This window comes from Falco peregrinus, chromosome 7 (genome assembly GCF_023634155.1).
Source record: "Falco peregrinus isolate bFalPer1 chromosome 7, bFalPer1.pri, whole genome shotgun sequence".
In the NCBI taxonomy this organism is placed as follows: domain Eukaryota; kingdom Metazoa; phylum Chordata; class Aves; order Falconiformes; family Falconidae; genus Falco; species Falco peregrinus.
The window spans coordinates 8566055-8587472 of NC_073727.1; the positions used below are offsets into that span (position 1 = coordinate 8566055).

Sequence of the window (21418 nt, forward strand, 5' to 3'; positions counted from 1 at the left end):
TTTTTTCCAATATAACTGAGGTTTCTGATTGTTAGGCTACCACACACAACACAACATGAAGAAAAAGCAAGACTCCCTTTGACTAAGCTGTCTGCATACATGACAATGCATAATAAGCAAAATTCAGAAGTCAGAATCTTTGGCTGTGACCCCCACAATCAGTGGGGAGACCTAAAAGTCATGTATTCAGGAAGAGTGAGGGAGTGCCTAACGTACTTGAAATTATTTTCATTTGCCTTCTGATCTCTAAGCTTGACTCTTTTCTCTCCCTTTCTGTCTCTTCCTTACTTATATAAAAGTTGGGATTCTCCTGCATACATGACATCACAGTTTTCTGAATTTCCATCGATACTGTAAGCTCATGGATAAACTTATGTGAGTTCTGAATATTTTCCGTTTGACTGTGAAGATTTAGTCACAAATACATCCTTTTATAATTCAATGCTATTTTTAAATCGGCTTGTTATGAAAAAAAATCCTTAAAAATACCTAAACAAATAACTCAGGTCATTATGATAGGACATAAGGTTAAAATCTATACATGTAAAATAAAGAAGAAAAAAGCCCTCTCTCATAGCACAAATGTGATTCTTTTAATTGACTTAAACCGAGGCTATATTGCCCCTTTGCCTGGATCTACCTACCTTATCTGGGTTTGGTCATTGACCATTTCCCCAGTACAGAAAAGACCAACCTGCAGGCAACCATGTTCTCCCTTAAAGGGACACTGTCAAGTATTTTCATACTGCTGGCGTGCTTGTTTTACCACTTACCCTTCCTATTTCAGATGTTCTTTTCAGCAGAAATCTACGTCTTTCCTACCTGTTTTGCTCCTTCTGCTCCTTTCAGGGAGCAATAAGCTACTGTGAGTCTGTACTACTGAAAAATACTTACTTGGTTGTGCTCAGTGTCATCGCAGCTGTCAGCACAGTTCTGGGAACAGGATTTATTAGTTAACTTGTGCTCCCGCTGCTGGCTGGCTGGCTGGCTCTGCAGCAGCAGAACAAAAATACTGTGTATAGTCATGCAGGAAGAGCAGCTGTCTCTTGTTAAAAAACCCTGACGAGCAGTGGTGGATTTAGAAGAAAAAAAAAATCTGGAACTTGGAAGGCATTTCCCCCACCAGTTAATAACAGGAAACTAATGGTTTATACGTGAACTACTTGACAGCATCCCTTTAATTTTTCATACTAAAGAATCCCAAAATGATGAGGCGCTCCTGGTGGAACAGAGCTACTATCTAATCCATCCTACAGCCACAGCACAATTGCTGTTTATAACGTATTTCCCAGGGATTAGTTCATCTACTTTCAAACATCTGTAAGCTTCTTTCCCTTAGGAAACTATTTCATAGCTCTGCGAGATCTGCTTACAGTATTATACAGCATAACAACATGTCATTTCATTGCAGTACTGTAACATGTCACAGTAATATGATGGGATGACAAAATGTAGCCTATGAAACAAACCCATTGCTGGAGTCAAGCAGAAGCATGTAGCAGTGTGTACGACAGCTAGCGGCTTGCCATGTGATATACGTATGTCAGCTAAATGAGATGCATCTTTGCCCTGCACCCAGAAAGGAGCACCTTGCAATTCTCTATTCTTTTGACTTTTAACAAATGGTGTTTGTTTTCTGCACATTATAAGCACTCCTGGAACTCAGCTGTCATCTTCTCTCCCAAAGAAAACAAACTTAATTATTTGAAAAGAGAAAATTAAAAGGAATTAAGAAGAAATCAACATCAACACCACCAGCACAGCAGCTTCTCCAAGACACGCTACTGGTAGGAAAGTTTTCAAGGACATCGTCTACCTGTTTAACCATATGTGAGACTATTGTAATTTGCCTGTCAAGAGGAAAGGAGTAAAGGATACTGCTGATCTTGTTGATCTTTTTTCTGAAGGTCACAAATACTTCTGAGCTCTTGATGATCTTTAACAACCATCCTCTGTTGGAAAGCATAACTCTGACACTGTTCACTGCACCACTGCATTACATTCTCAACAATAGCGCTCCACTCAGCACACGAAAGTCTTCTGTCAAGACCCAATAAAATATTTGGATGTTTAAAGCAGAAGCACCCAAGACTGTAAAACCCCAATTCGGTGGCTTTCCAACTCCAAATGTGATCAGCTTCATAGGCACTTGGGCTTTTTACCTTTAAATTCTCCAGGTTCTTCTTTGCATGCCAATAATTGTCTTTGTTTTGGTGAGGAAGAACAGTTCAATACTGATCATATACCTAAGCCGTGTCAAGATTTAGAGCAGAAGTATTTGCCTAAGTCTCCTTCAGAGCACAACCTGGTAGTCAAAATTAGTGCCTGACTCACACTGACTGCTTAAAACATCTCCAAAAACCTAACTAGAGGCTTACCCTTTTATTTTAAAATTTAGCAGCTCTAAGTGATAGTGATAACTTCTTTATATAACATCTGGTTCTTGGAGATCAAAATGGATTTAGACACCTAATTCTTATTTGTCCAGTCAGATATCTTTGAGGATATAGGTATCAGTTTTTAAAACACTCATGGAAAATGGGTAACACAAGTTTTTTCACAGCAGACTATAAATTGTAGTAAGTGAGCATAGGTTAAATTTGCATGTTGAGCTTTGTCATCCAGTGAGCAGGACATTTATTAGGAAGGGAGTTTAAGGAGGCCTGAGTTCCAAGGCTGGCCCTCAGGACAGAATTTTAAAAGTCAGTAGATAAAACACAGAGGGCTGTTAGTGAGTAGATCACAGAGTCCTTCTCTCTGCTCTCTCCTGGTGAGCCTCAAAAAGGTCTCTTCACAGGGCCACAGCGTTTTAGATTCTACAATAAGGTCAGTCCCTTGCCCTGGGCAAAGGGTCAAGAATGTAAGACAGTCTTCATGATTCTTCTGACATTAAGTTGAAGTGCTTAATTTTAGGTTACATCACGTGCTAGACTTGTCTAATTTTTTTCGATGACAGTTGTAGTCTATGGCAACCCCACTGCCTTTTGGGAACCATAGTAAAACTAATGATTTATTACTATCACATCATGCCTCTTTCAAAGCAGAACCTTCTATATCAACAGGTACAGCAAGATATACATAAAGACAGCATATAAAAATATTGTGTAGATGTAAAAGAGAAACTTTTTTCATTGCTGCCTACTCCCACCACTTATCATTCCCAACCCAGTAACACTGGAAAGGTCTTTGACAGTATAATTTAACCATCTTTCTTACTTAATACCTCACTAATTCAGAAAACATACAATTTAACTGCAAATTCACTCCAATAAAGATGGGAAAATTACTTGTGTTTTTTTTTTAAAAGACATACAGATACACAGGGTATGTTAAATTGTCTTCAAGATGTAAGAAACTTTATTCACTACATATGAGTTGTGGGTTTAAATTTTCCTCAATGCTAGTTAGAAACATACTTAGCTAAAAGAGGCATTTGATTCCAGAAAATTCTTAACTTCATCTTAACCAACAAATTCTGTTGCAAAATTAAATTTAGTTTTGTAACTATTTTCTAACTTCCATTGATTTCAAATCTCCTGATTGGCAAGGCCCTATATTGGAAATGTTTGGCTTCTGAGAGAATAAAAAATGTAGGAGGTATGGTCTAAGTTATTGAGTGCATTCTTTAATCTACCAGAAATACTTCTTTTGACTATCTAGAGACATACGGACTGTCATTCTAGAAATTAATTGTGCTCTGCCTCCATAAAAAGAGGATTGAAATAGTGGGTTCAAAATAAATTAATCTTCTCCCCTGCCTGACAACACAGAATCATCACTTCTAATGTTTCTCATTATTAACATTCTATCAGAAATGTTAACAGCACTTCAAAGAGCCACCTTTCCTCACTCAAAGATGCAGAATTAGGAGAGAATTTAATCCTGTTTTAAGCAGGGGAGTTGCACCAACGCTGAATTATCTTCAGTGTCTATCTAGTAGGGGACATTACATACATTCTAGTCTGCAAACACAAGAATTGGTTCATTGTCTTCCTAGACCCAAATATAGAACACAGATTTCCTAAATAGTTTACAAAGTACCAAACTGAGAACTTTATAGTAAAGATACTATAATGGACAATGCTGAAATGCTATGAAGCATGTATTTTGTCACATAAATGTACTTTGTCAGTATGAGATGAGGTGAATTTAAGTGCCTAACTTAATATATTTAAAAAAACAGATATTTTTTTTTACACAAAAGCTTTGCAAATAGAATGAGGTTTAGTATTACAGAAAAACAAAATTTGAAATGTGCTGAACTGAAATATGTAAGTCCAATTTTTGTCAAAAACAAAACCAACTGTTTGCAAGCAGGAAAGTGTATGTGCCTGCAAAACAGCTGTTTCTCATTTTTGCAAAAATAATGGATGTCTTTTATGCCCAGTGCAAAATCATGAAAACTCATTTTTTTTCCCCAAGGGATGAATTTTCCTAAAATTTCACTGTGATATGCTACCACACATTTATTAACATAAGCGAAGACACCTTTCTCTACATAAAATTCACAAATAATCACAAGAAGAATAGAAAATATGACTCCTAAGGGAAAACTGATATAGTGGCTTTCTTGAAAAATAATAAACTAGGCTTATTATATACCAAATTGATTTTTTTTTTTTAAAGAAAACAAAGACCTTGAGTTTTTCTGTTAACTATCCACCATGCTTAGTTTTTACTTCCCTCCCGTATAACCCATCATTATACCTACCAGGCAGCATTCCTATTCACTGAAACAAAAACAATGAAGTAGAAGTGGAACTTGGAGACTGACTTAACTATTTTCAGTTAAACGTGGCCTCTGCCAGAAATACAACACATTAGCAAAGTGATTACTAGAGGTTTACATTCTGATTTTCCTGGATAAACAAAATTATTTAATTCCCAAGACTGCAAACATCTAAATGATCCCCTACTGAAAGTCAATGTTTACATTTCCTAAAATACTAGAGCATATTAGCTTCCTGCATACAATTTTCTCACCCTGAGATCTAGACAGCAAACAAGAATATACCACCAATTTTTTAATACTGCTTGTAAAATAGGAGTCTCATACTGCTAGATTTAGCAGGATTGTTTTAATCATGTATTTCTGCTTTCTGACTGACAGACTTGTATTCGTTAGCTACTTCTTCCTGCTTTTGTATCCCGATTATTCCCATTTAACTGTGAAATATCTCAATCAGTAAGTGCTTTTGCAACTGCCGGAGGTTAGCACTTACCTGCTGGATACCATACGTCCAGCCTTGCCTTATACGGTCCCTTGCCCACACATTGTGAGCATTTTCTGCTAGTTTATCCACCATAGCTTCTTGAGAAGGGGTCAGTTTGATAAAACTCAGATCCATGGGAGCAGGCTTATATCCACTCAACAACTGGTAGCTGTCAAAAAACACAGAACTTGCAGTTACTTTTCTGTAAGAAACGATTAATAGAAACCACAAGGGAAAGAAGTGACATGTATGCAATATATCTATATAAATAATCAGCCTTTGAACAAAGAATAATAATGCACTGACATCTGATTTTGTTTCAAGCTAACTGAACCTTGATGGGATGAAGTAGCTGGTAATGAACGCTACCCAAAATGGTCTGAACTAAAAACACTTTTGAAGTATTTTAGTACTTTCATATATTTAAAATAGTAGATTAAGAGGTTGCTTATCTAAATACTTACACAAACTCTATTATTGTTACCTCTGAGCACTTCACAATACTTATTAAATTCTATCTATCTCCTACAGAAGCAAGAAAATATATTCTTCTTACTACATATAGGGATGTGAGAGACAGAGCAGGTCAAATGGCTTACTCAAGATCACATATGAAATCCATCTAATAAAAATTTCTCTTTATGATACTTCATATCTTAACTATCCTTCAAATAAGAGAGTTTTGAAATTTAAGCATAACTTCAGAACAGAGAGCAGCTCCCTCACTATTTTTAGTGCTCCTAAGAACAACACAGTGTTTACTTCTATGAAGTTATTCCCGTCAAATTAATTACAGTCATCTCTCACTTTACTTATGACCAAACCTTCAATAAAGATGTCATGCATATGGTGATGGATGCAGCACATGAGGATTTACTAACTACATTTATAACGCAAACCTACAACACTACACAGGGTGGACATTGCCTCCTTTACCTCAGCTGATGAGGGAACATGCCGGGGAAGGGGAGCAGGAAGAGAAAAGCAGTGCAGGGGGACACACACAGGGGGACGGGGGACAGGGTGAGGTGTACTGGGTGTCTGTGCCCAGCTGCTGGTGGAGGGTGGGCTGCAAGGTGGCCTCAGTGAGGAAAGGCCAGGGCTGCCCAGTGCTGGGCACAGCTGGTTCCAGCTGTCTCCAAAAGGGACCTGCCACTGGCCAAAGCTGAGCCCCTCCGCCACACTGGTGGTGGCTCTGGGAAAATATGTTTAAGAAAGGGCAAAACGCTGCACAGGCAGAGAAGAGTGAGGAAAAAAGTGCGGAAAACAGCCTGGCAGACACCAAGGTTGGGGGCAGCGGGGGCAGTGGGCAGAGGCATTCCAGGAGCCAGAGCTGGTGCCTCTCTGTGGCCCCACCAGACACCAGGCTGAGCTGGTGGATGTGCCCTGAATATCCCTGAGTATTCCTCCTCCAGCATACTGACAAAACGAAGCGCTATTTTGGTCATAACGAAAGGGGTCTGTGGAAAATAAACATTCTGTCACTGAAATTATATGTGCTGGGGTGTTTAAAAAATGACTACTTTAAATAATTGTCTATTTTCTAAACAACTTTGTCATTTTTTTGTATTTTCTTTATTTGGACTGACAGAGAGAAATCCAGAAAAAGAAACAGTATTTATCCCCATTTATATTCAAAATATTCAAATACTTTACAAATCTTAATTAATTCTTTTCTGTGATAACTAGTATAAAACCCATTTAAACACATTATTGATTGAAAACAGTCAGTGTAAACAAGCAAGCATTTAAGGGGGATTATCATCTATAAACATGAGGTTAGACCTTCCTTCAAAATTACCACATTAAAAAAAAAAATGAAGTCTGAAAATAACAATTCAAGAACGTCAATCAAAATCAACCATTCGTATAGTCACCAATCAGCAAATTGTTGGAGAATTAAACATGCCGACGGCAGTTGTGCTGTTATGTCCCACACGCTAGCTAACAGCTTCATGGTTACCTCTCAGGTAGCTGTGAAGTCGCTTCGGTGAGATAGTAATGGAAATAGTGAATCATAAAGAATTAATAGATTTGTCATGCTGGCAATTACTGTCCTCTTTTCTGTCACACTCCCCTGCACAAGTGTTATGTGGTACATATCAAAGCTACGAAAGCCACAGCTATTTTGATATAAGAGCAGGGTCAAAGAGCCACGGGTTTCAAATGATGCCCATAATGTTGTCACAGAGGATATGTATACCTTATTTTCAGGACACAAATGAATACTCATCAAGGATAAGTATCAGGGGATACTAAGGAAAATAACAATAGCATACTGTGTGCAACCCATGCTGGAGAATTGTCTTTAGCTGCGGACCGATTACTAGTTACTAGTTGAAACAGGAGCTAAAACCCCAGTTCCTGCCTGGTCATCTGCTTATACGTGTTTCACTGGCCTCATCTTGCTCAGTATCTCTGCAGACCTTATATTAGTCATCTTTTTTTAAGAAGTAGTTAGATTTAACTGCTTCAACAGCACATTATCACTACCATTGATTTATAAAAAGCATTATAGTATTTTTATTTGTCTCGCCACTAAAGTTACAGAAAGGGTAGTAGATATGTTTTCAAGTGATCTTAAACCACGCTCTGCTCTCCTGATTCAAGTCTATGTGAACTGTTTTAAAAAAGACCAAACATAGCAGAATTAAAAAAAAAAATCCAAAACTTTTTTCTTTTCATTCCGACAAATATTTTTCCTTTCCTATTTTATTCAGACTTCTTTTCTAACCTATAAAAACACTAAATATTTAGAATTTATTAAAAGAAAGACTTTGAATATTTCCAGGAGCTATTTTAAAATAAGAGGTTATTAAAGGATGTTTTACTCAAAAACCTAAAGTAAAGTATTACTAGGAAAAAAATTCCTTACAGAAAGAGAATTTTCTTCAGCAAGTGTTGTATCTGCAGTACACATCAGCTAGTTGTTCAAAATGGTCCAAAAAAACTTTTTTGTGGAATGATGCTATACTAGAAAAGGCAAATGTATAGCACAACTGTCAGTTAAAAAAGTGATTTTCCCCAACTTGTAACAAATGGGGCTTCTGTAGGACTGACAAAAATGTAAACTTGTTCTTAGCATTTTACAATCTTCATTGTTACAACAAGATGGCAAAAAAAAAGGCAAAAAAAAACCCCAAAAACAAAGAGTTGAGAAGACAGACAAGAATATACAAAGTAAGGTTGAAAAAGCTCTTAGAAAGTAGATGAGCTAATTACATTCAAGTGATTTCTGTTGCTTTTGGGACAACACATTTGCACCATGTACAGGAACAGAACTAACTAGCTAACAGGAAGTGACATCTCTTCTCCCATCAATAATTTAGTTTTTCACACACTACCTCTTGTAACCTTCGGTTACAATTAAATCTAGCATAACTGTGAAACAGCAACTGTTCTCTCCAGGACCGTATCTCACAAAAAATGCGATCCAGACTTAGAGCTGCACAACCGTATCTAGATTGTGAAATCTTTTCTCCATTTTTGTTCAGCATCTGGATGCTATTGAGAATGTAGCAACAATTTTTTTTTCTTTCCTTATTACTCATTTTTTCTATCCATTGTATGTGAAGTATCAAAATTCTTGATGTGTATCATAGGACTTTCGGTTTCTGAAGTTATGACTGTTAATGGCTTGAGAAAGACTCAGCATTACCATTCTTCTTAAATTAGAAAGTATACTTTCTTCAGACTTGAGATTTAGCTGCAGCTTTTCAAAAGCGTCAAATCTAATTTACTTGAACAATCTTGCAAATGCATATGCATTTCTGCCCAGGAAATTCAGAATAAAAATAAAGGCCTAGATATCTCTTCTTTTTAGTCTTACATGCAGTTATTTTGGGATACCAAAACTGAAGAACAGTTTGGGGGAATTTAAACTAATCCCTTGCTTTTCTTCTCATTCATTCTTGTGAGGTGACCACATCAGGGATTCCGAAACTGTGGTATCAGTGGTATGTAAATCAGTGCAGCGTAGTGCACATCAACAACTTCAGGGCACAGGTTCTCACAGCTACCTGGTGGTAAAGTATTACCCTGAAGTCTGCAGCAACCTTGCCAGAACGGGGCATGTGCTTTTAACTCACAACAGCAAAAAGGAAGACGTGCTTTAGTTAAACATGGGCTTGGGGTTAATATACTGGCCTTAGGGACACAGTGTATGGAATATGAAGGTATGGGTCAGCGAAAGGCTACTGTGAATATATTTCTGCACAGAGCACATCCCTGCAAAGAGCTGTAAGTTGCTACTGGTGGCAGCAGCATAGCAACTAGCACTTACCATAGCTCTCAGTCATAACCAAGGAAACTAAATTACTAATGTAAATTCAGGAATAACAGAACACATGGAAGTTCTTTCATACTGAAAATGTGACCTTTAGTTTTCTGGTTTTAAACACATTATAAATCATCCTTTATCCCGTGGGTTCAAACATATGCTGGGCCATAGGGCTGTCACATCCTTATCACCAAATACAGTTCCGTGACTTTCAACTATGTTAAAGTTCCCATATCCTTCATTCCCAAACTGGGGGTCACACTGGTGCTAAGGAAGAAGCCAGGGCACCTTAGCTGAGCCATGAGACCTGGTTTCACAGTTGCAGCAGTGGAAGCCACTAAACCATACCAGCCTGAGCCCAGTCCTACAATGCTGTTGTCCATCGCTCACTCAGGAAAATAGGTCAGGCAGATACTCCACTTCAAGTCACTAGATGGCCATTCTAGGACTTTCAAAAGGGTTACCTTTAAGTATTTGCAGCACAGCAAAATATATTGACAAGTTTGCTGTAAAAATTCTTTACCAAGTTTCTGTAGTACACTCATGTATAAAAGAACTATGTAACAATGAATGCCAGGTATTTTCAATGGATCACAGAAAACCTAAACTTTGTCTACACACCAGGTCATAAACATCTAGAAGAAAAGGTGTAGATGAAGGCGTGGGTGAATTTCTGAAATGTATATGCAGACATGAATACCCAAGTACCAATAAAACAAGCAGTGTAAGTATCAAATTCTTACGATACAGTTCACTTAATATGCACTGCCTAACAAATACATGCATTTGAATTTCAACTTACTTCTTTGGAAGTTTCATTTTTTTCACTTTTTCTTCAGCATGTTCATCAGCAATTCCAACATGGCAGCCTAATGCCAGCAGGGTTCTAGGACACAGAATTCAGAGACAAATTACTGTCAATGTTTCTATACACAGAGTTGCTGCTGCGTATATATATATGGCACTATACAACAAATAAGGCCTATGGGAATGACAACAATATAATATATGAAGATAAACATCAGCTTTTTTGTATGTGTAATAGCTTTCTGATACTGTTAAGAAAATGTCACAAGATGATCCCAAAACTTTTAGTAAAAATCTAAGTGGACTACTTCAAATTTGAACTATCACACAGTCTGTTTCATCTATATGAGGCATCAGTTGAAAGATTCCCTGCCCTTGAAATACGGATTTCTGCTTTACATACTCATTCATACTGCTTTATATCAAAATCTTTTATGTTATGTTACTTACTTCAAAGCTGATGAAAGGAGAAAAGGCATGAAAAGTCACTTGTTATCCTTAGAATATGTTGTCTTTACAAAGAGAGGCTGTTATTCAGAGATTTTAATTGGGTCTGGATTTTGTTAGGACATGCTACTGAAGACAGGACTGACAGCAGGATGCATGATAAGCATTAGGCCGAAACTGCCATCTTAATGTTCAGTATGGATGTTGCATGTTAATCCACGTCAGAGAAAAGGATTCAAGTTAGACACGGTGTGTCACGTACCACAGGGCTTCTACCACAGAGCCACTGACCCAGCCCCGACGTTCTGGCCTGACTCTACAAGATGCAGTTCATTTCAGAAAACAAACACGCTCTACATAATACTGTTGACCCTGTTGTAAAGTTAATTGGGTTTCTGATTACTTCATACCCTCTTCCTTTCCTTACAGTCACAGTACCCAGCAGTATAAATCTTAACTCTTACTCATCTCCAGGATTTGATCTGTAACTCATGAATTATTTCTTCCTGCATTTACATTCAGTAGTGGGTTATGAAATCTTAGTTTCATTAGCCTAGGTGCATTACTTAAAAATTGACATTGAATTGAAAAGAAGTCCTGGACAAAAGTCAGAGACCACTTTGGAGTCAGATCAGAAGTTTCTCAAAATCCGAGGGTACCACCCATATCTTTGATTGAAACAGATTATACAGAAGAAATTAAAAGTCTAAACCCTGGGCTCCATGCCCATTTTTCCCAATGTGGAAGAAAGCTGAAAAACAAGGGGTTTATTTGTTCTTGTCGCTAGTTAACACTATTTTTCAGTCTTGCTTTAACTATATTTACTGCTCTTGAGCTGACTGGGGCAAAAGGAGCATATATATTGCTCTAGCAGTATTTCTTTCGGCAGATGAATCCTATGTTTCAAGTTGATTCTTACAAAAGATTTTTAGTGTGAACTACATGAAGTAAATCCTACTGTTATGATCTATGAACCGGATTTAAAATTAGACAGTAAAATCAGATATGAGGCAGCAGCCACCTCCTGTGAAAAAACCACTGCCTGCTAAAAATACTCCATGCAGCTAAACTTCAATCACATAAATTGTACATGATTCCTATGCAGCTATCACCAGCACAAGTAAGAGAAGATACCTAACTGTGGAAAGCAGTCAAGAGGAGCTAACTCTTAGTAACCCTGATTTTTTTGTTAACATAAGACAGGAATTTGAACCCTACACTATCTCCACCCAGACACAGCAAATTCTAAATCAGAGAGGCAGAGGAGGACAAAAAGGCATACCATACTGGTAGAACCTGAAAGATCCCTAAAACACTTCAAAGCTAAACAGGAAAACTAGAAGTGGCTGAATGCAGCCCTCAGCATAATATTGATACATGTAATTATCACACACAACTGAGTAAATAGGTAGAAATGGGAAAGTCAGTCACAAAATAGTAAGCATGAAAAAAAAAAAAGACAAGATCAAACTGCAGAAACAGTATGAGCAAAGCATATTTTAATCTCATGACATTTTCAGAGGTAACTCATTCCTGAATCTTGACATTTCATATACTGTATCATTTTTACAGTTCATAAAAGTATTCAATCATACTGAAAAATATACAGAGAACCAAGTATATTGAAAAGAAACAAGTAGATAATTAGAACTTCCTTGTTTTCTGCCTCTCTCATCTAGTAGAGCCGGCAGCAAAACTGGCAACAAACCAACAAAAACATAACCAAAAACAACTACAGTAATTCTTGATGTCTTGCAACTACTTCAAGCATACAGTACACAGTTTGATGCAAATTGTAGAAATTATCACATATAGCTGACTAGAGGAAGTTTTAAAAGATTTTCTTTCTCTCTTCCCCATTCTCCCCCATTGAGGTTGATGGTTAGTAGACTAGAAACATCTAGCAAAGAAATAGTCAAAGTAGCTTACAATTCAAGTCATGACAGTATGAATCATCTAGAATGGATTAGTGCACTAATTTTTCCACCTTTACAAGCGTGCAGAAATGAACCGAGCGAGATACTCATGTTCTAGTCCCTGAACAATGGATGCCTACATCATAAATACATGATAGTGCAACATTGGAACTGTATACTTCAGAAAACAAGGACTAACACAAGAATGTAATGAAGACTGAGCTCAGTAAGCATATAAAATATGAAATCCATAAAAAGACTGAATGCTTTATGTTTTGGATACTATCCATTTAATAAAAAGGCCCTCTAGAGTAAGTAATAAAATTACTAAAATAAAAATAATGCATAATTTATATGTTTATAAAACCAAATTCTTTTTTGTTTTGTCAAGGTTCAATTATAAAAGCATTGGGTCCTGAACCAGTAATCATGTAAAGACTACTAAATTTGTTTACCATTTAGTGAAACATTAGGAGTGTGCATTTAATTCTGAAAGTGTGATTTTTATGATGCCTGAGTCATATTCCATAGATTATTCTAGCAAAAGATCCAACTGCAAGGAAAGTTAAAGACATCATCTTTTGCAGTCTCATAAAATGGAAAGGAAGAAGCTATTCTGGATTCTTAGCACACTGTTGTGTGGCTCTCAAAAGCCTTCCTTGATGGCTCTAATGTCTAGATGAGGACAAGTAGGAATTTACTTTCCATTTACTTCTGAATGCTTTGTCTCCAAATAATGCCAAAATATTCCTCCAGAAACCATTTAACACTCTAGGGTCATAAATATGCTTTTTATTGACTAATTTACTTAATGTGGGAACGGTGGATCAGTGAATAGTGCAGAGAAGCTGACCAGAGAAGGACAGTATGATAAATTCTAGCAGGAGTGTTCTACCCAGCTATCTACTATGAGGACATAAAACACTATATTGTACTATCAGTTTACATGGTAGATTTTTTAATAATATAATACAAATAGTCCCAGAAAAGTAATATCACAAGCAGATAGGCATCCTTTGTTAATGCTCTGAACAGGAAAAAGCAACTGATTTTTCACAAGAAAGGGGAAAAAAAGAAAAAGAATAGATTTCAATGGATTGCAAATAGGAGTGATTTGAGAACCATATATACCAGCATTTATCAGTATGAGAAATATTTTAACATGTTGTCTACATGCAGTGCTACATATTGAAGGAATTATTTACACTAATAGAAAAGTAAGAACTCACACCTGCTTGACAGACAAAGCTGAGATGAGAAGTTGTAACTTTGTCAGCCAGATAACTAGATACCTTGAACAAATCCATTAAAATCCCACTGGAATTTTCTAGCACTAGAACTACTGGAGAGCTTCCATGACATTCTCACATCTAACCACTCAAAAGGAGGAATGCCTACTACTGTTTTGTGGCAATATGCACAGATGACACTGAATTAGTGGCAAGGGGTCCTGAGCCATCATATCATTGTTAGTTACATTCAAAAAATATCTATTGATTGTCAAAGTGTGTTTTATCAATAAAGAGAATTAAAAGCAATTAAACTGATTTGAATTACACCAAATAAGAAGCAAGGATTTTTTTTTTTCCTGAAGCTTAGATCTATTTCTTTCCTTCAAACTAAATGAAAACTGCCTGAGTTGCCATTTTATAATCAACATTACCACAATAAATCTAAAATTCCATAGATATTAAAAAGACTATCAAAGTCACTTTTAATGTCACATACATCATTCATTAATGTATCTCACTCGCTTATTTTCATATTATTACCCTCACCTACACGTCAAATTGTAATACACACGTCAAATTATAATTCTAAAAATACAGCTCCTTAGAAAAATCTTACTATAAGCTTCAAAAGTTCTAGCAACTTACTTCAGTGTTTCAAGTGACATTTGCAAGTTATAATTTCTTTCCTGTTCCGGTAATTTTGAGAACTCCACTAAGCATGGGTGTTGTCTTTTGTTGTCATCTCTAACCTGAAAAGACAGTAAAGGAATAAGTTTGTCTTAAACCCCAGAAATTGTAAAACAGTCCAAAACACAAAGTACTTAAAGCTGATCCTGTCAGAATTACTCAAACTGAACAACACTTCAAAAGAGAATGTATTCTGTATTCTCAAAGCATGATCATTCTGTTCAAGTAAGGCAGAATTTGCATTTGCAAATATACTTCAGATTTGCAGATCTTGAGTGGAATAAATGCTAATCTGTACATTTCATTATACAGCTGTTCACAACAGATATGCAAACTTCAAGAATAGTGCAATCTATGTTATATTTTGACCTAAACCCACAAAATAACACTCATCTTCAGCACCATGTTTGAGAAATTGTACAACCAGTTTGTATAAATAAGTTGATATCAATAGTACTGAAGTCCTCAGCTGACAAAAGTAATGATATAAAGGATAAATCTACCCTATCTCTCAATTCAGAAAATGTTTGTTTCTGAGTTGTATCCAGTAGCATACAAGCAGAATACAACTGTTCAGCAGTCACAAATAACTGGAACATCAATTTCCTTTTACTGAAGTAGCAGCAGAATCATAAAGACTATAATTTACAAAATCCTGCATTTTATAAACTTAAAAAAATGATCAAAAACATTTTTAGCCTACATTATTTCCATACATTTTTAGTCTAATACTGGTCATAACTAGGAAGAGCAACCTGAGAGTCTGGGATAACTAAGTGTTCTACTGCTCTCAGCTTTGTATCTTTATTGTGTCAGAGCTCAGTCAACAAAAACTACAAGATTATGTCTTGCTAGAAAGCTTGATAAAAAAAAATTAGTTTGCAGATATTAGCCGAAAGATCCCAACGAAAGTGTTAACAGTTGCTTACTTGAGGTTACATTTTTATCCATATGCTAAAACATTTTTGTGTCCATCTTTCATGGACCATAAGCTCACCATTTATATCAACCTTTAAAGATGCAAAGTGAAAGTTGGTGAAAAATAACATTATTGACAAATTTTAATCAAGGAAATAGTTCTGCTGGAAAATAGATTGTTAACAGTTGATGTTAAGAAGCCTAATTGTTATACTTTTTCCAAATTGATTTTATTCATTTGGTGAATATCTGATAATTTTTAAATTAATTTATCTGAAAGTAGATCAAGGCAGGACTTCTCAGTGAAGTGGTACCATTGAACTGGGTATAATCTGTTCTCAACAGCTTGATCGGTTGTCCATACACAGAATCAGATTTGACATTTCCAAAGCATAAGAAAGTCAGTAGCATATAAACTGGAATGAAATTTCTGACTTTCAGAAAAATAATCCATCACATTTAAACTCATTGCTTGCCCTGCATTTTGCATCAAATAAGAGCTTTCCTTTGGATATTTTAACATAAATGTCTTAAAATGAAAAAGCTCTAGCATCACGGCAATAAATCCATATACAGTATCTAAGATTACACTTATATAAAACCATAATATCGGGACATAAACATTGAGTGTTAGAGCAGGGGAAGGAAAAAGAGCCATCTGCAAACTGTTACCTATTTATAGTTCCTCTCATTTCAAGTCCTGAGCATTAAATATAAATGAGTGGCCACAGAATGAGTATGAACATGGACTACTGAAAGCTGAAAATTATTTTTTATTTCTCTTCTTCTATTTTTGCAAGTTCTGTGTTTTCCTATAACAATAACTTTACACTACTACTCAATCTAGTTTGTTTAATCTCATGAAAAATATCTCACATTTCTCTGTAACACTTCCGAGTAACATATTTATGCATTTTGATCTAAGCAGCTATAATTATCAAATGGAACAGCAGTCATTTGTTTACGTTTTGGATTGAAAACATTTACAATCTCCAGGGGAGGTTTATATTCATTGATAGGATTAATGTTCTTTGGACAGGCAAGCAATTCAACTGCAAAGCTACTTGATCAAAATTGTTAGCAGCTAAAATGAGAAACACTATTTAGCTGACACTAAAAATGTTTATTTGCAGAGTTCTCTCTAAGACCTCTGGTAATCTGCATTAATAAAGATTCAGTATTGTCTCCAATACGGACTACTTTAGATTTTCGCACAGCTAATTTAAATCTTGGACAGCAGGTGTTTTCCTCAGAATTCCAATGCTCATTGAATTTCTCCTATTGACACTTTTCACTCTGCAGCTATAATACATAATACTTCTATTATATATTCAACATATTGTGTAGGTAGCCTTCCCACCCCCGATTTTTTTTTCTGACCACAATATAAAAATCTGCTGCCTTGCAAATTCATTATGAAAGTGGCAGAACTTGCGATACCTATCAATTCTTAATTTTTGTGGCTTTAAATGTAGAGCAATGTTTAATAGAAACAAAGATATGCAGATGTATCTGATGATTTCAGGTTGGACACCTAAATACCACTCATATTCAGATTTGTAATGAAGCCAGTTAAGAAAAATCCTTAAATTTTGCTAGATTAGCTTGTTATTTTACTTTTTCACATGTATAAAATGCAGTAGTATTGCATGCAACACCAGGTATCATTCTGGTGATACTACACAAAATTCTGATTAAACAGGTATGTAGGAGGGAATATAAAATGCAATGAAACAGTATGTAAAAGGGAATAGAAAATGCAATCTACAGCAGATACATTTTTTTTTAATAATCTGAAAAGACATATCTACAGATTCTCTGTCTTTTAGACTTTAAGCTTTCTGACTTGGTGAAAAAACACTACTAGGTACTAAATATAATGCATCTTGCCCTGCATTAAAAAGACACAATTAATTAAGATTAAAAGACTCATATGTTTGCCTGTAAATCAGATAATTTCTGTTCATGCCTTCCCTCAGTACTCAGTAACAGTTCAGATAACTAAAAACAGCAACACTGGCTTAAACTGATGGAATCATCTGTAAGAAACCAATACAATAAAGAGGTAAGTCGCCAGAAGATTATCAGCATATACTTTGTCACATTCGAAAAGTGAACACATCTAGCCATAGAACACTAAAGCCAGAGAAAAAAGCTGAATAACTTAAAAGATTTAGCACCTGGTTTCATTCTGAATATAACTACATTTATCGCTGCTTAACTTAACTATGTATGCTATATATTGTTTACATTAAAATAGTGTTCCACTGTACAATTAGATTCCAAATGTAATGGTACGCTAAAAATTCCTGTAGATTACTTCACTGCTGGTATGATTATACCACAATTAAAATGTTTTGACGCATTAGTTTAACTGGGAGTTTGTGTTTGATTTGGTGAGGAAAGCAACAACAATAAAATCCAGAGATCTTCTCTGTCAATCAGATCTTTTAAAATACTGTTGTATGCTGCACCAAATACAAACCCTGTGCCCAGTTGCATTAAATCTGTAATCTGAACTCCTTAGAAGACCAAAATCTTTTTAGTAACAAAAATGGAATACATATATGTTTCTGTACAGGCATACATGTTTTTACATTTACATCTAGTATCTACTGTATGTTTCTATATACTCTTCACAGCCATTGTTCTTCATAAACACCATCATTTGGGACCCAAGTAACTAGCTTGTATACTTTTTTATGATTGATTTAAAATCAAAACCCACTAACCAATAAAATAGGCCCCATTTTGTATCAAATTCAGAAGCCAGATATTTTTTTTGTTCTGTCATAATCATTGAAAAGGAAGAAAGAGGTAAGAAAAGACCTTTGTGGAGCACCCAATACAGACATGAGCCTGAAGAAGTGAAGGAAGGAGAAAAACAGGTTTAATGGAATTTCCTATAAGCAATACTTATTTAAAATGAAAAATATGTTTGGGACTCGTGAAGGAGTTATGCCGGTCAGTACATGTGAGGAGAACCAAGAATAACTGCTTTTATTGGCTTGTTCCATCGGGCAGCTACACTTCTTGCCCAAGAACAGACAAGGTGAAAAAACCACTACATGCCTGCTGCACTGGCAGTTAGACTAGCTGAAAATTTCAGCACCAAACAGCTTTAATATCAGAATTTTGGTTCAGAAATACATGAGCACTGTTGGTCTCCACCTGCTTCTGATGGTAAGTGTCTAAAAACTTAATAATTTTGGAAGGATGGAAAAGAAATGCAGTCCTATTAGCATGTTGAACCCAACGTACTGAGTAACACTATGTAATAGAAAATTAAGTTGGAAGGTACATACTGGTCCATATTGCCAGCCAAGTTCAATCTTATTCATAACCCAAAGTTCATGGATGTTCTCTGCTAGTTTTTCTCTAATCCTTTCCAGGTGTGGAGGCAAAACAATCTAAAGAGAGAAGAAAGAAAGAGGCTATTACAAGTAAGTTGCTTGACAGTACCAACCAAACTTCCGTAACAGACAAACTTTGTACAAATCAGATGTCTCAACTAAACCTAAACTATAATTCAGTTCTTACTGACTAAAGTAAGCAAGAATTCTTAGATCAACAGATATACTTTAACCTACACGCTTCCAAGTTCGAGTTTAAATGTCAAGGGAAAACAGTTTTAAATCCAACACTTCCAAATGGCACAGAAAACATTCCTGGCATCTGGCTAGAAACTACTTAAAGCCATACTATTTTTCAGCTTAAAGAATGCTAAAAAACTCAACAACTAAGGTAATGCTGTGAAAAACACTTCAGACAAATATAAACGTTCGAGAAGTGAACCCCACAAAAAAAAAAAAAAAAAATTAGATGACCATGACAGGTGACAAGTGAAATCAGAACAGCATGTCACTGTCTCCAAAAGCTGAAATCTTTCTGAAGTGTGCTTTACCTCAAAAACCAGAAACTTGAAATATACAGTGCTGCAGATCACGGTAACATTACCCTAATTGTTGGTATTACAGATCAATAATTAAATGACACATGTAGAATTCTGTATTTTGTGCATAATGGCAACAAACTAGCAGGTTTGTACTTGTTTATGTGTTTTTTTCAGGAATGAGTTCTTAAATTTGTTAAAACCTAAGCACATAGTGTACAAAAATATGTACCATCAGACTCTGGGCAAGTGTAAAATGAACTCATCTCCTGAGATCAGAGACTGAGCTCTTTAGTATCCAAGAATTACTGCTCGTTGCAACTATGTAAAACAAAAAAGCAAACAAAAAACCCAACAACCCAACAAACCAAACTTCAATGTATGCAATTTACTGCCTACAGGGAATCAAATGCCACTCTCAGTAACCTGCAAGTCCAGTAAATAATTAGCGCTGAAGCTGATCTAAAAGTCTTACCATAATGCAAAGTCTTCAGAAATTGTAATTAAACAGCAATGAAAATGTCTAGTAACAGAACATGAAGTTTTTTGCCTACTCTGGTATTAAGGGTAAAACATTACTATAGTGTTAGTGAGCTGAAATATATGAAATATCTTGTGAGCACTGTAAGGACTTCATGCACCATTTATCAGCTTCTTGCAACAGAAGGTGCCAACCAAATCTCAAGAAAAAACAAGTTTGAGATGAGCTGCTAATTCAATCAAATGTGAAATAACATAGGCCTATAATATGTGTGTTTAAAAATGAAAATGCAATCTTTAAGATTCCATACCTGGCTAGTATCTACAGGAACTGGAGTGAAAGCTGCTTGTGACAGAGAGATCGTGGGACCCAGCAGGTCTCTTGTATAGCTACGATCCTGCTTGTACTCTCGGCTGTGCTCCACTTTCAGCTTCTCTTTTGGTAAGACAGCTTCAAAGCAAGGGGCGTACCCAGGGGGAGGAAGGAACTTGAACTCTCCATGGCGACCTCCAAGCAAAAAACGTACCCTGTAAACATCAAAGTTACTTTAGATAACTGAGACACCTCTAGTATCAAACCTCATCAGTTTGTAAGCCTAAAAGTTATTGAATGCTACTTTAAAAAAAAAAAAAAAAAAAAAAAAAGGGGTGGGTGGGTGTGTGTGCTGGTGGAAGATTCAATGTTGCAGATTCTTCGCATTGTTTACAGTTCACCTTTCTCTAACTAGTGCTGGAGTTTATGAAGTAGCAGGTGCAAAAAACATGGGGAAAAGTAAACAATTCTTCCTTTTAGTTAGTTTCCACTTCCATAAAAGTATTCTAAATCATGAGATCAAAAGAGAAGCCACACAGAGAGAGAATAATCAGTTCGCTTAGCACACCTATAAAGTAAGCAGCAGCCTTTCAAGTCTCAGAAGGCAGAGATTATAACCCAAAGTAATCAATTAACCACCTCTGAACTCTCTCCACTGAGGGGTTCTCCACTCTCTCTCATTTGAGAAATGAGCCTGGAAATTCCATGCAATACGGTTCTTTATTTTCTCGCACAGAACAGGACATTTTTTTTCCTAAAACTTATACTTGCCATGTTAGTAGAAACTCAGGGGAAAGCATTCGTCTATTCATTACAAAATGGTGACTTTGTCATGGGGTCTTGTTACTGAAAAATTCAGTGAATGAGGTGACCACGAAGTAGCAATGACATAATACCAAAAAATCTTCCCAGAACATCGCTATCCAGAAGGAATTAAAAAACACCTAAAAAACTAGCCTTACAACAGAATAATTTTGTGTCTTTTCTGTTTACTGAGTATCTTACATTTTTGTTAATGCTATACCAAGAACACTCTCCAAAAACACACTCAGCATACAAAAAATATCAGTCAAAAATTCCTCTCATGACAGATAAAGCATAGAGGTTTATAGCTTTGCATTTCACAGCATGCACGTCTATAGTTTTACCACATTGTATCTCCTGTATAATCCAAGGCAAAGTCTTAAGAAGTGCATTTTGCATCTGGAATGAGAGGCTGGTATGGCCACTGTCT

At 36.1% G+C, this 21418-nt stretch overlaps 1 protein-coding gene across 4 annotated transcripts in view; it reads right to left on the reverse strand.

Moving 5' to 3' along the window:
- Positions 1-21418, reverse strand: part of RYR2 (ryanodine receptor 2) — a 434719-nt gene that overhangs the window by 177019 nt on the left and 236282 nt on the right. For all 4 annotated transcript variants that reach the window (XM_055811085.1, XM_055811083.1, XM_055811084.1 and 1 more), the window contains exons 20-24: positions 20183-20399; positions 18805-18909; positions 14540-14643; positions 10295-10378; positions 5223-5382 (exon numbers count right to left, since the gene is read on the reverse strand). In XM_055811085.1, the coding sequence (XP_055667060.1) occupies positions 5223-5382; positions 10295-10378; positions 14540-14643; positions 18805-18909; positions 20183-20399 (670 nt within the window). The remainder of the gene's footprint in view (positions 1-5222; positions 5383-10294; positions 10379-14539; positions 14644-18804; positions 18910-20182; positions 20400-21418) is intronic.